Below are 15,352 nucleotides of genomic sequence, written 5' to 3'. Positions count from 1 at the left end.
CTGGCCAGCCCCAAGGAGTCCATGCCGAGCTGGCATATACCAGCATCAGGGGGGAACCTGGCAGATTGCATGTAGCCTTTGCCCAAATGCAGTTACGTCCTAACAAATTAAGTCATGGGTATTTTTTAAATACAGAAGAAATTGTGAAGATGTTTTTGTGGCGTTAGTTATTCTGGGATCTGTTAAAGAATGGCAGCTTTGTTATACTTAGATGTTAGGGTACGTGGTTTTTTGTTTTTTGTTGTTGTTTTGGGGGGGTTATTTTTCTTTTTGAGACAGGGTCTCACTGTGCACCCCTGCCTGACCTGGAACTTTATGTAGATCAGGCTAGCCTCAAACTCAAAGAGACCCACCTGCCTCTGCCTCCCCCAGTACTTGGATTAAAGGCATGCGCCACCACACCAGCTGTGAGTTTTGTGATACCCATAAGTGGAGAGATACAGAAAGCCCCAGCTTGGTTTGATAAGTATGATGGACTATAAAAATATAACAGAAGAATCTCAAAATTTTTACCACTGGCCATATACTTGTAAGCCAATGACATTTACAATATTTCAAACATATTTCCAGTATCAGTTATGTAAAGCAAGAGGAACTGTAATTTTTCCTTTCAAGAGTGCCAGGACTACTTCTAAGTAAAGGTTTGCAGAACATGATAGATACGCCCAGTAACCTCTCAAGCCAAAAGCCTGGTAGACCTGGCTGGGTTTTAGTTGTGTGAGGATACTGTTGGGACCTTATCCCACCTTTAGACTCTAAAAATATAACAATAATGTAGAAAAATTATCCCTGGTGTTTGGGGTGGGGACCCCAGGCTCTCCTGCATGTCAGCTCTGTGCCCTGCCGTGGGACAGCTGTGGGTCCCCTCTGTCCCTCATAGCCACAGCCTCTGCTGTAGGGATGATGTGAGAGGCTGTGAAGATGGCTCCTCAGGACAGGTGCTCTCTGCACAAACTCTGCTGAATTTGGATCTCCCCCATGCACATTAAAGCTGAGTGTGTGGGTATACCCACAGCTCCAGCGCTATGAGGGCTGAGGCCAAGTTCGTGAGCCCCACATTCGATAAGAAAGCCCTCGTCTCAGGGTAGGATGGAGAATAGAGGAAGACTAGGTGCCATGTGCCTTCCGCATGTGCACACGCCCGCAGCACGAAATGGACTTGTGCACTTTCGGGGAACAAGTAGAAAGCTATGCTGCTAGAGAGACAAGGTGCCTTCAGCAATGTAAGTCATAGATAAATAGCACAACCCTGTACACTTCAACTCATCCGCTGCCTCGTAGCATTGGGGCATTCACTACCAAGATAAAGCAGAAACGCGGTCCACGGAAAACGTTTCCTGTCCTTCACTTTGCCTTATTCTACAACCCAGTCCAATGTGGACAGTGGAAACCATTGTTAGTAGTGTCACTGTCGTTGGCCTGTGACTCAGTGGTGCAATGAGGCGGCCTGGTCTCAGAACCCTTACCCTGTCAAGCCAGCCTTGCCTGCTCACCACCTGCCTCCAGCCTCTCTCTGAAGCTCTGCCCGTGGTACCCAGTGTGCTGGAGTGTCTCTTTATAACCATGCAATTGCTGTGCTTAATCTTTGACTAGAGCTGCTGCTGTAGCACCACACGGCCCGTTTCCTCCCATTTTGCTCATACAGAACAATCGTGATGGTTGAAATAAACTATTTCTGTGTGGCAGCGTTTCCGTGAGATGGGTTACTAGAAGATTTATTGAGTCAAAGAATAGGAGGGAAGTGCCTCGGTCTTCTTTTAAGGTGTAGCGATCTGCCCCAACCTCCCTGACTTCAGTCAGAGGGACTTCACTGTGTCCAGTGGCTGTGTCGTCAGGGGCATAGCTAATGTCGTCAGTCTTTACTAGGAACCCAGCTAGAGTCTGGGACTTTTCTGTGTAGTTTCCAGGGTACCCTTAGCACAAAAGGTGAGGTCCTAAAGATAGCCAGCCCTTTTGAAAGCTCACCAGGGGTTTGCTTGCATCCATCTTCCTGAGCCTGTTGGTCAGCACTGGCCATGTGACTCAGCCAGTGTCATCATGGAAGGGGACTTCATGGGCTGTGAATACACATACACATGTGCTTTTGTGTGTGCTGGGGGATGGCTGCCCACAGCCCACAACCAGCAGAGGTTGCAGCCGTTACAAGCACTGACTGACCAGGGTATGCGGATGTGTGGGTCTCTGCTCACTACTAAGCAGATTCTGACCAGCCAGATTGTGACTGACATTTCTGTAACGTCCATTGAGGCCGCACGGCTGTCACATGCAGAGTGACCATTTAGTTTCCTTTTTCTGTGAATGGGTTTTTCTTGTTTTTTGTTTTTTGATTTACTACCTTTTTTTTTTTTTTTTTAAGAGCTCCTTGTATTTTGGAGAATTAAATTACTCGACTTCAATCGTGACACTCGACTTCTGTCTGTCTTTGTCTTTTCATCTACAAAATGGAAAGAAATCTCAAAACTGGTTCTACCACAAGTTGACGTGAGCTCAGACAGAGAGACAGTGGCGACTGTGAAATCCCTGTGTCGGCCTCGGCCCTCGTGCCTGGTCCACAGTGTGCCAGCACTAACTTTGAAAAGTTCAGTCAGCTTTGCCTTGCATAGGAGTGGCTGTCATAAAATGAAAACAAACAGTAGCCATGGCGCTGTACGTATCACACAGAACCAAGATGCTGGCCAGGACTGAGCCTCTGAGTTCCAGGCCTCCCTCAGGGTTACTCAGGTTGTGGGCAGAACTCATCCCTTAGTCTCTTGTGGTTATGGGCCCAAAGCGGCCATTATCTTGTTAGCTGTTCTCTGTCCACCCTTCAGAATTGCCTCTCTCTTTGGCAAGGCCAGGAGGAGAGTCTCGGATAGGCTCCATCTTTACCCTTCAGCCCCAGATTGGAAGGGTTGCTTGAATGCTCCCTTTGGGAAAAGGCACAGTCTGCTGTAACAGTCACTGTATCTGTGGATTTCTCTTGCCATGGAACATACCCTAATGACGGGGACACAGCCCAGCCTGTTTCTGGGTCCTGCCCAGGTCAAGGCTCATGCAAATCAAACAGCATGGATGCAGGTGTCTTTGAGGCTGTCTCAGGGTTCTGCTGCCTTTCCGTATCCTTTCATTAGGATTGGGGTGTGTCATACGACATATAGGGACCACAGAAATTACTGGAAGGGATGTGTAGGCCCTTCGACTTTTAGAAAATACTTAATTCTACGCTTTTTATTTGAAATACCACAGTGCCTGGAAGTAGCGAGCCCTTTATGACACAAGGGCAGATGCCCAACAGCGGCATGCAGGACATGTACAACCAGAGTCCTTCGGGCGCCATGTCCAACCTGGGCATGGGGCAGAGGCAGCAGTTCCCCTATGGAGCCAGTTACGACCGAAGGTAAGAGCCTTTTGGTGAAGATGAGAGAGTTTACCAGAAACTGCTTTCAACCAGTGCTCCTTTCCAAGCCCTGGTGGCTGAGCTTCCCGTGACAGCACAGTGAGTGACCTCTGTTGTGCCACAAATGACCGTGAAGACTGTGGCTGGCCATTCTTCCCTCAGAACTCAGGAGGCGCAGCACACCGCACCATCCCCATCTCTGAGAAAGCCCACCATTCGGGGACACGAGAGCCTCTCCCATGAAGCCACTGTGTCATGCAGGTGGCAGATCAGGCCACAGGGTCAGTCTTACACCGATTGTGCTTATGGGAAGGCAGTAAGGTGTCACGGGAAAGGCCTAACTCTGCAGTGGTGACAGCGATGGGCTTCCTTCATAAAGAGGCCTCTCATGACTGGTGTAGTCTCTGCTCCCCTGGTGAGAGAGATGCTTCTAGTAGGCCCTCGGTGTGGTCTATAAAAAGAAAGCATGAGGCACACGAGAGGAAAGGGCCTGTCCCTCTGCCACTGTGGTGTGCTGGTGAAAAGGCACATCTGATTTGAGTCCCTTCCTCCATGGTCCTGGTATGGTTGGTGTCTGCCCAGGTGGCCTGGCCACACCTAGGCCCTCTCACCAGCACACCTGCTGGACCCGAGGGAGGGCCGGTGAGTAGAGGGGACTCAGACCAGGGAGAGTATAAAAGACCATTGTTACACTGTGAAAGGTGTCCCCCGGGCCTTCTGGGAGCCTGGCTCTTATGGTATAATAGCATCGGGAACCAGGTGACAGGTGATGCTCCGTGTCCCTCATATGTCATGGATAGCTGTTGGTACCCTCTGCTTCCAGTGAGCCAGCACACATGCCTACTGCCTGGAATGAGGGTTGCATTTAGCCATAGTAGATCCCTGTACATGGGATAAGGGTTCAGTTGGGTTTGGTTAGGTTGGGTTGGGTTTTAGGATCCAGTGAGAGTAGACTGTACAAGGGCGGACAGTCTAGAGAGTCTCCAGTAAGCTTGCTCTGCTGTCGCCTACAGAGTGCCTGGCTTTGACCGGCCCATCTCATTGTAGGCAGTCTTCTGAAAAATGTTACCTGCCTGTCTTAAGTTCTATTCTTGTCAATTCTGTCCTTTTTTCTAAACTTCCTTCTAGAGTCTTCCCAGTCTATTTGCGTATGGTAGTCTATTTCTTTCCTTATTTTCATTTCTTGATCAGATTAATAACACCTCCAATCCAGTTACTTTCCCCTCCTACAAGATTCAGTCCTTCTAAATGAAACCAGTCTATTGCCACAGTTCCAGATCCCTTACCCTCGAAAACGTTAATTTTATAGCATTTTTCAGTTGTGAGAGCAGTTGGAAACGAACACTGTCTGTTTCTGTGCGATGATTTGGTTTCAGTTGTTGTTAGTGTCCTTTTCCATACCCTTTGGAATTAGGAACTTAAAACTGTGACCAGTCCTCTGGCATTTGGGGATTCACTCCCGAAGTCTGGCTTTAGAAACAGAAACATGTCTGGAAGCATCATCCCTGCTCCGATGCTTCTGAACCTTGGCTTCTCCCTGCTTCTTGCTCCCATGACGACACCCTGTAGCCCTTGCATATGGAAGCTTCAGGGGATGGGTGGGGCTTCTGCCTCAAAGGAAGAGGCCGCAGCCAGGGCAAGTACACACAAGGTCCTGCCTGTCCAACCGGTATCCCTCTGACACCTATTAGCAACAGCCTGAGCCGGGAGTTTGGCTCGGCTCAGGAGATGGGGCGTTACCACCGTCCCTGCAAGAAGCTGAGCCACAGCTGTGGCCTCCTGTGCTGTTGAAAGTGCTGTGTGAAGAACATGCAGGGTCGTTGGGTACAGGAATGGGCTGTTCGTGTCTACGTTTGCGTCAAGTCCTACGTCAACTAAGTTTTCTTTGAATACCTTGTTGTAGGCATGAGGCTTATGGGCAGCAGTATCCAGGCCAAGGTCCTCCCACAGGACAGCCACCGTATGGAGGACACCAGCCTGGCCTGTACCCACAGCAGCCGGTGAGTTGGTCCGTGGGTGTGGGTCTGTTTTCTCTTTGTCTTTCTTATGAAAATTTGGGGCGCGTTAGCAGAAGTCATATACTAGTGAGTAGCCAGGGTGGGCTAGCTAGAAAGTATTCCTGGGATTTTAAAGGCAGAGTTGAAAACAGCTCTTGACATGTAGTATTCTGGGATACATAACAGCATGCTGGACACATGTCTGTGGTCACCCCCATGCCCACAGGTTCCGGATCCATGAACTGAGCCAACCACAGATGAAAAGACAAGCACACAGAACATGAGCATACATTTCCTTTCTCGTCATTCTCTAAGCAAATAGGGCACAGATGCTCATATAACATCCACTTCACTGTATTGTCAATCTGAGTACTCTAGAAACAACCCAAATGACAAAGAGGGTGTGTGGACAGTCTAGAAAGCTTGAGCCCTTGCCTCTAAGGGACACGAGGGTCCATGGCTGTGACCTGCAGGGGTCATGGGACCAGTCTTTGCAGATACATAGGGACAACTGTTTGCTATGTAGTCAATAAAAGAAACCCAGACTGTTGTAGACCAGGACTGAAAGCCAGCTCCTTTAAACGAAGATATTAACACCACACAGTTTGGTGGGCACTACTCTAGTGACTACATAGCCCACTGCCCCCTAAAGTGTACTCACTAAGTTTTTTCTTTAATAATTAATGGCATATTTTGAGTCATGGGATAATTCATGCTGGTTCCCAGCTGAGTCATGCAGAGCTCACAGTGACCCTGAGGACTGAACTCCTGAAGTGGTCTCAGACACTCGGATCCAGCTGTTACTGAACTACTTCTTTGATCTGTGTCTGTGTGTGTGAGTGTGTGTGTGAGTGTGTGTGTGTGTGTGTGTGTGTGTGTGTGTGTGTGTGTGTGTCTTTTAGAATTTCTCAGTAACAAAGTCATTTTGGAATATCCATTTCCTTCTGGAGCATGCCCTACAATTGTTGAAGCCACTTCCTGTAAAGTTTGAAGTGAGACAGCATAGTTCGCCCTCAGCATCCCTGCTGCCCATCGGGAGGCCCCACCCACTCTCTGGCAGAGGCAAAGAGTCCCCGGGTAGAGCTGCGTGGAAGGAGCTGTGTGGAGGGACCAGTGTCAGTTCCATGGAGAACTTGACCTGGACAAGCTGGCCATCTGGGCAGGAGCCAGGACACCTGGTGTGGTGACCCAGCCTGAGGCGCTGTCTCAGCATCAGGACCTAAAGGTTCCTTTAGTCCAGGACCTCCCTGGGTGGCCCTGGGATCTCCAGCATGCTCAGTTCTGTCTGTCCACGTGCGCTGCTGTGGTGGTCACCCACGCTCTCACAGAAAGTTCCTTATACGTGGAAACAAACTCCTGACTGTGTGGTGACACTGAAATGCAAGCCTGAATTGTTAGCAGTTGTCAGTACGTAGGAGTGTCCCGCATTCGTTCTGAAATGAACATTCTACCCAGTAATAACTGTTTTGCATAATTTGAGTGTGTGTGATTATACCTCCAAGAGTACATCAGCATGACTTGTCTGTGTATGAATTTCAGAATTACAAACGCCATATGGATGGCATGTATGGGCCTCCAGCCAAGCGCCATGAGGGGGACATGTACAACATGCAGTATGGCAGCCAACAGCAGGAGGTGTACAACCAGTATGGCAGCTCCTACTCTGGCCCAGACAGGAGGCCCGTCCAGGGACAGTATCCCTACCCCTACAACAGAGAGAGGATGCCGGGCCCCGGCCAGATGCAGCCACATGGAATCCCACCTCAAATGATGGGGGGCCCCATGCAGCCATCCTCCAGCGAGGGGCCTCAGCAGAATATGTGGGCGACACGCAATGACATGCCTTATCCCTACCAGAACAGGCAAGGCCCGGGAGGCCCTGCCCAGGCGCCACCTTACCCAGGCATGAACCGTACAGATGACATGATGGTACCAGACCAGAGGATCAACCATGAGAGCCAGTGGCCTCCTCACGTCAGCCAGCGCCAGCCTTACATGTCGTCCTCGGCCTCCATGCAGCCCATCACGCGCCCACCTCAGTCATCCTACCAGACGCCACCATCACTGCCAAACCACATCTCCAGGGCGCCCAGCCCCGCCTCCTTCCAGCGCTCCCTGGAGAGTCGCATGTCTCCAAGCAAGTCTCCCTTCCTGCCCGCCCTGAAGATGCAGAAAGGCATGCCCACGGTCCCCACATCCCAGGTCACTGGGCCACCCACTCAGCCACCGCCAATCAGAAGGGAGATTACCTTTCCTCCTGGGTCCGTAGAAGCCTCACAGCCAGTTCTGAAACAGAGGCGAAAGATCACCTCAAAAGACATTGGTAAGAGTTTGGAAGCCTTGTCCTAAAAGGGGGTTGTTTTGTTGTTGGTTTTGTTATTTATTTATTTATTTATTTATTTATTTATTTATTGGAATCTAGAACTTTAATTTAGATGTCATTTCCATCCATTCATTTGGATGAGATTCTTAATAATATAAATGATCAGGATATTTACATATGGGAGTGTTGAGGAGAAGCCATTCATCTGAATAAGAAACAGGCCAGAGAAGAGCCTGCTTCTAAATAACGATACTTCTGGGTGCGAAGGTTGCTTGTGGGAGAGACCAGAGCTCCAAGGGAAAGAGCCAGGGTTCCTCAGTAGTCACTTGCTGTCCATTGGCTTCGGATTTAACCTTAACCAAGCCACTTACCTGCTGCAGCCTGTGCTTAAGAGACCCACTGCGAGGCCGAGGGACCTGAAGGCAAGCCACTCTAATGGCAATGCAAGATGTGTTTTCATGGGGAAAGGTAGAAGCCTGGCTATGCTAGAAGGTAGACAGATGTGATATGTGGAGTGTTCTCTGCAGTGATGTATGGAGCCGCAGAAATCCACACCACACTGGCAGATACAGGCCAAGGAGTTAACCTCAGCTGAATACTAATGTTGCTTGCCCGTCCTCTGTAAGGTGGTAGGAATACTAATTAGCGGTCTAGAACGTCTGGGAGTAAACACAGCTTTTTCTGCATTTATTTTGAAGTTCTTTTAACACAGCAAGGGAAATAATAGCTCTTGGTTATGTAAGAAAACATTTTTTCCCCAAAGCTTTTGGAATCACTTGGATTAAAATCATTTGCAGTGATTAGAAAATTAAAGATATCTAATTAATGATATTAAGATTCTTTCAATTGTTGGACATTAAGTAGATGCATAGCAAGAAAAAATAGGTATCTTATATATGGGAGCTGTAGGAGAGATGCTGGAGTATGGATAGTGAGCCCAATTTTACAGAGAATTTAATTGAAATAGATACTTACATTGTGTGTATGTTGTGTCTTTAAATAGATACACATATTTACTTCTTAAAAGATGTATTTGTTTTTATTTTATGTGATACTTTGTCTGCATGCTTATCTGCGCTGTATGCATGCATTTCCCAAGGAAGCCAGAAGAGGGCATCAAATCCCCAGGAACTGGCATTCCAGATAGTTGTTAGCTGCCATTTGGGTGTCGGGACCCCAACCCTGGTCCTCTACAAGAACAAGTGTGCCTAACTGCTGAGTCGTCTCTCCAGCCCAGTTTCTGTTTTTAAAAAGCTTGCAAAACAAAATCACACTGAAGATGTCTTTGCACACACACACACACACACACACACACACACACACACACACCCCTGCACCACTTGTAGCTGTGCTGAGTGGGGTAGGTCAGGTTCCCTCTCCCTCGGGGTTGCATCATAGGCCCGTGCAGGCCTCCTGAAGAGCTCCCACTGCAGCCCCTGTCATCACCCCCTCCTCAGCAGACCTGACAGCTGTCATTTAGCCATCGCATCTGTAGTGGCAGGAGTAAGAAGGACAACAGAGAGGAGGGCTTTTGGTCTCCCACTCCTTGGCTCAGCCACACCCTAAAAACCACCCATCAGTTTTCTTCTCATTGTACAAACTTGCCAGTCTTCTCAAGATGCAGCCTTTGGGTCCTTTTGAGTGAAGGCAGCTGTGCTGGGGTTGGTTTGATTGTGCAAACCGGGTGGACACTTACAGACGCTCATCAAGTGGCCAAAAACACCACCCAAAAGGAGAAGGACCGTGTGCTGGCTGGAACCACCCACTCTAAGGGCTTCTCTTTAACCCCCAAAGCCACAAGGATCTTGAAGAACAAAGTATCCTGCATCTCCAGCTGAAGTCGGGTGGCCAGGCATGGCCAACTCCGAAAGCAAGCATTTGTTTAAAACTGTCCTGCAGCAAACGCTGCTGCTTACTGTAGGGTAGATGCTCACAGTGCCGTTTTTCCTTTTTAGTTACTCCTGAGGCGTGGCGTGTGATGATGTCCCTTAAATCTGGTCTGTTGGCTGAGAGCACTTGGGCTCTGGACACCATCAACATTCTCCTCTACGACGACAGTACTGTTGCCACCTTCAATCTTTCCCAGGTGAGGCAGCCACCGTGCAACAAGTAAGAAGGGTGTGAAACCAAGCATCGCGCAGTGCTTGTGCCGGTGCCTGAAGGGATGAGCAGAGGCCATCCAAGTCACTGTGGTTGTTATGAAGCAACATTAATCAATATATAGTTGCCTGAATACTTGGTCTGGGGTGATAATTCATTTCCATCTTTGGGGTAAATGTATGTGTATATACAGATGTATATGCATATGTATTCCTGTATTTCTCATAGAGAAAAGTGACTGTGTGTGTGTGTGTGTGTGTGTGTGTGTGTGTGTGTGTAAGATAGTAGCAAAGAAATTGTTGCTTGGAGTGAACAGGCCGTAGGAATAATCAAAACATAACGTGAAGTTGTAATTGATGAATTACAGGGAGTCCTTTTCAGGGCAACTTTCTTGTTTATTTATTTATTTATTTACTTATAGAGTCTGGTGCTTTCTTTTGTACTGCATTGTTTTTTAAGTCATTAGTTTGAGGCAGGCCTCGTGTGACCTGGCCTTGAACCTACTATGTGAAGCCCTGCTTCCATGGGCTAGGGTTGATGTGTGTACCACCTACCCCATGCTGTGGCCTTTTTCTTCCGTAGTGTGAAACAGGTAACTTATGTAAGAGACTAGAACTCAGTGAGCTCAGGGTCCCCACCATATGACTGAAGTGATCAGGGACTCCTGGCCACGCCTGCACCCAGGTCTGCCTCCTCGCTTCTGCCTTTGCCCTGGTTGTTTTGAAGCAGTTGTTTGAAATCCTGCTGCCTCCCCCATCTGGGAACCCTCAGTTCACAGTTGGCCTTAAAGCAGCTTCTAGCCGTATGACGGACAGAGCAAGAGGCCTGGGAAAGATGCCAGTCACCGGGCTGTGGGCTTTAAAGAGATGTGGGGGAGAAATGAGAGAGGGTTACTTATTCTCTCTGTGGGGTGTAAACACTTCAGCCACCTGCTATTGAGTAAGACCAGAACTTTCCACCGAACCGTTTCTTTCACTGTGGCTTCCGTGTAGCCCAAAAGGCAATTATCAGTTGGTGAAATAAATTCATGTGTCACAAACACTGCGTGATCTGGGTGGTGGTGGCCAGCCGTTTCTAGAACCTTGTGACAGGTGACTCTGGCTGGTTGTGCATTTTTATTTTTGTACCCAGAAGGGCTTGGTTAACTTGCCCTTTTCCCAGGGAAAAAGGTAAACTTGTGAAAGGGAAGGGAACCACCCACACTTCACGCGGGACAGTACCTTCAGGATCACGAAAGTGACTGCTTGGCACAGCTTATGTCCCCTTACCCCGGGACAGGCGTGACAGATTTCCATAGTGTGCCCTGCAGGGTCCTCGTTGCATGGCATTTACAGACAGCATGTTGGAGCAAGCTGTGTGAGCAGGAGCTCTCGGCTTCCACAGGCACAGTGGCTCTCTCCGTTCACGCAGCATTGCAAATAACTGCAATGTAAAATTGCATCTCATGGAGCAGTCTATTCATTTATCAGGGACCAAATTTTCAGTGTTTATGAACTACTACATTGTTGAAACTATCTCCTCCAAAAGAGAGTGAGAGAGAGCATAAATTAGGGCAACCTGTGACACCTGAGACAAAATCCCAAGAATAATAACCATAAACCTCAGCAGACGACTCCCAGATAAGCAGTAGAAGAGCAAGCAGGTTCGCTTTGGGTGCGAGCATCTGTAAATTCCTTGCTCCTACGCCTCACAGTGAGCATTCCTAACTCATGCAAGCTGTCCAGAGTGCTGCTGGATCGCCCCATGCTGGAACCACAGCTATGGAAAGCTGGTGCCGGTGCTGGCAGTGCCAGTTGGCAGAGAACCAGAGACACACTTGCGCACACTTAGTCTGTCATCAGGAAGGTAGCTGTCGAATGTGTGATGTGCCCTCCAGGATCTGGCCAGAAGGACATTAAAACAGTGTGGATGTCATTACTCAAAGCTGCCCTAGGCTCAGGCTCTTGCCCCTCCCGTTGGAGCTGATGTCCTCACTCTGCCTGTTCTCTCTCTCCTCTCTTCTCTAGCTGTCTGGGTTCCTGGAGCTTTTAGTCGAGTACTTTCGAAGATGCCTAATTGATATTTTTGGAATCCTTATGGAATATGAAGTAGGTGACCCCAGCCAAAAAGCACTTGATCACCATGCGGGAAAGAAAGACGACAGCCAGTCCTCAGGAGAGGATTCTGGGAAAGAAGAAGAAGATGCTGAGTGTCTTGATGAAGAGGAGGAGGAGGAAGACAGCGAAAAGATGGAGTCAGAGAGGAAGAGCAGTGCGCCCCCTACAGCTCCCGATGTCACGGTGGACCCCAAGGAGACGCCAAAGCAGGCCAGTAAGTTTGACAAGCTGCCCATAAAGATTGTCAGAAAGAACAACCTGTTTGTGGTGGACCGGTCTGACAAGCTGGGCCGCGTGCAGGAGTTCAACAGTGGACTCCTGCACTGGCAGCTGGGGGGCGGCGACACTACAGAGCACATCCAGACTCACTTTGAGAGCAAGATGGAGATCCCTCCTCGCAGGCGCCCGCCTCCGCCCCTGAGCTCCACAGGAAGGAAGAAAGAGCTAGAAGGCAAAGGTGATTCTGAAGAGCAGCCAGAGAAAAGCATCATAGCCACCATCGATGACGTCCTCTCTGCCCGGCCGGGGGCCCTGCCCGAAGACACCAACCCAGGACCCCAAACCGATAGCAGCAAGTTTCCCTTTGGAATCCAGCAGGCCAAAAGCCACCGGAACATCAGGCTCCTGGAGGACGAGCCCAGGAGCCGAGACGAGACACCCCTGTGCACCATCGCGCACTGGCAGGACTCACTGGCCAAGCGCTGCATCTGTGTGTCCAACATCGTGCGGAGCTTGTCTTTCGTGCCTGGCAACGACGCAGAGATGTCCAAACACCCAGGCTTGGTGCTGATCCTGGGAAAGCTGATTCTGCTGCATCACGAGCATCCGGAGAGAAAGCGGGCGCCACAAACCTATGAGAAGGAGGAGAATGAGGACAAGGGGGTGGCCTGCAGCAAAGATGAGTGGTGGTGGGATTGCCTTGAGGTCTTGCGGGATAACACATTGGTCACGCTGGCCAATATTTCCGGGCAGCTAGACTTGTCTGCGTACACGGAGAGCATCTGCTTGCCGATCCTAGACGGCTTGCTGCACTGGATGGTGTGCCCCTCCGCGGAGGCGCAGGACCCCTTCCCCACGGTGGGGCCTAACTCAGTCCTGTCACCACAGAGACTTGTGCTGGAAACCCTCTGTAAACTCAGTATCCAGGACAACAACGTGGACCTCATCTTGGCCACACCTCCATTTAGTCGTCAGGAGAAATTTTATGCTACATTAGTTAGGTACGTTGGGGATCGCAAAAACCCAGTCTGTCGAGAAATGTCCATGGCGCTTTTATCGAACCTCGCCCAGGGGGACGCACTGGCAGCAAGGGCAATAGCTGTGCAGAAAGGAAGCATCGGAAACTTGATAAGCTTCCTCGAGGACGGGGTCACAATGGCTCAGTACCAGCAGAACCAGCAGAACCTCTTACACATGCAGCCCCCGCCTCTGGAACCCCCTAGTGTAGACATGATGTGCAGGGCGGCCAAGGCTTTGCTGGCCATGGCCAGAGTGGATGAGAACCGCTCAGAGTTCCTTTTGCACGAGGGCCGGTTGCTGGATATCTCGATATCGGCTGTCCTGAACTCTCTGGTGGCATCTGTCATCTGTGATGTACTGTTTCAGATCGGGCAGTTATGACACACGGGAGAAGGCACGCATGCGTGAGTGAAGATGGAGGGTCACATAGGACTGGCTGTCTTCTGTTCTCGTTTATCCAGCGTAGGAAGAAAGAAAAGTCTTTGCTCCTCTGCCCCATTCACTACTTACCAATTGGGAATTAAATCATTAATTTGAACAGTTATAAAATTGATATTTGCTGTCTGTGTGTATAAGTACATCATTTGGGGATTTTCTATTTTTTTTTTTTTTTAACCAAAGTTGCTGTCTAGTGCATTCAAAGGTCACTTCTTTCTCACAAATTTCCTTTTTAATGTTTTTTTTTTTCCATGTTGTATTGCAGTTTTGGGGAACTGAATTGACTTTAAAGAAAAAAAAAGTGTTTTGACAAAAGATGCTAAGACAGGAAAATTTCACCACACCGAGGCAAAAAGGTGAAAGGAAAATTGATCCTTGAATTGATTTCCTATGAGTTTTAGTCTTCACAGAATGAAAAACAAAACAAAACTGCATCATCATCCAAAGCTCTGTGCAATAGAAACTTCTAGAAAAATAGGTGTAGGGGCTTGAGGAGGTGTGGCAGTCAGTAGTCAGAACGACGATGATACTGGTTTCTCCACAGCAAAGTGGTTACATTAGGCTACGAGTTGGGGGTGGAAATGCACTCCTAGCGGCCATCTGCAGAATTGCTTCCTCACCGCGACCGCCCGCCATGTCTGCTGTCAGCCTCCGCGTGACAGTTCTTCACAATTCCTTTCATCATTTTTTAAATATTTTTTTTACTGCCTATGGGCTGTGATGTATATAGAAGTTGTACATTAAACATACCCTCATTTTTTTTCTTTTCTTCTTTTTTTTTTTAGTACAAAGTTTTTAGTTTCTTTTTCATGATGTGGTAACTACAAAGTGATGGTAGATTTAAATAATTTTTTATTTTTATTTTATATATTTTTTCATTAGGACCATATCTCCAAAAAAAAAAGGAAAAAAGAAACAAAAAATACAAAAAATAAAAATTAAAAAAAAAATAAAGAGGGTAATGTACAAGTTTCTGTATGTATAAGTCATGCTCTGTTGGGAGAGCGGCTGGTCCCAATTTGCTTCATAAATCAAGGTGTGGAAATGGTTGCATATGGATTGATTTAGGAAATGAATACCAGTACAGACAAAAGACAAAAAAAAAAAAAAAAAAAAAAAAAAAAAAGAATGAAAGAAAGAAAAGCAAAAACAACTAAAAGGAAGAAACACAACTTCAAAGATTTTTCTGTGACAAGAATCTGCATTTGTATTTCAAGATAATGTAGTTTAAGAAAAGAAAAAAAATGAAAAAAACTTGATGTAAATTCCTCCTTTTCCTCTGGCTTAATGAATATCATTTATTCCGTATAAAATCTTTATATGTCCCACATGTTAAGAATAAATGTACATTAAATCTTGTTAAGCACTGTGATGGGTGTTCTTGAATACTGTTCTAGTTTGACCAATGTGGTTGCGTAGTAACCAAGTTATTCACAGGAAATCGGGGAAATATAACAGCTGGTAATGAAGCCAGGAGGCCGGAAGGGACTTTTGGGGATACCTGCTTGAGAGTGGGGACAATGGTTTGATTTCTCAGATTGTTTTGCAAATTAGGCCTTCTCTGAGCAATTAACAATGATGACACTGAGGCATGCTGACTTCCTGCATGCATGGCTGCCAGTCCCCCACCCCCACCCCCGGGCGGGGCCCTCCAAGCTAACTGGCCTGAAATCATAACCTTCACTACGCCTCTGACTTAATCCTAGTTCGCACTCGCCATGTTTCTTCTGTGTGCCTCGAGGTTAGTGTGCGTTCAGTTCACTGCAGCGTGTAGAATATGTAT

At 48.0% G+C, this 15,352-nt stretch overlaps 1 protein-coding gene across 2 annotated transcripts in view; it reads left to right on the top strand.

Moving 5' to 3' along the window:
- Arid1b (AT-rich interaction domain 1B) overlaps nt 1-14,932 on the top strand; it is a 318,541-nt gene extending 303,609 nt beyond the window's left edge. For both annotated transcript variants that reach the window (XM_051206127.1, XM_051206126.1), the window contains 5 exons: nt 3,226-3,376; nt 5,280-5,376; nt 6,913-7,696; nt 9,652-9,782; nt 11,803-14,932. In XM_051206127.1, coding sequence (XP_051062084.1) covers nt 3,226-3,376; nt 5,280-5,376; nt 6,913-7,696; nt 9,652-9,782; nt 11,803-13,512 — 2,873 coding nt within the window. In that variant the 3' untranslated portion in view covers nt 13,513-14,932. The remainder of the gene's footprint in view (nt 1-3,225; nt 3,377-5,279; nt 5,377-6,912; nt 7,697-9,651; nt 9,783-11,802) is intronic.
- Nucleotides 14,933-15,352: the final 420 nt, after the last annotated feature.

Source organism: Phodopus roborovskii, unplaced genomic scaffold (genome assembly GCF_943737965.1).
Source record: "Phodopus roborovskii unplaced genomic scaffold, PHOROB, whole genome shotgun sequence".
Lineage (NCBI taxonomy): Eukaryota > Metazoa > Chordata > Mammalia > Rodentia > Cricetidae > Phodopus > Phodopus roborovskii.
This window is presented reverse-complemented; position numbering and strand designations above follow the sequence as displayed.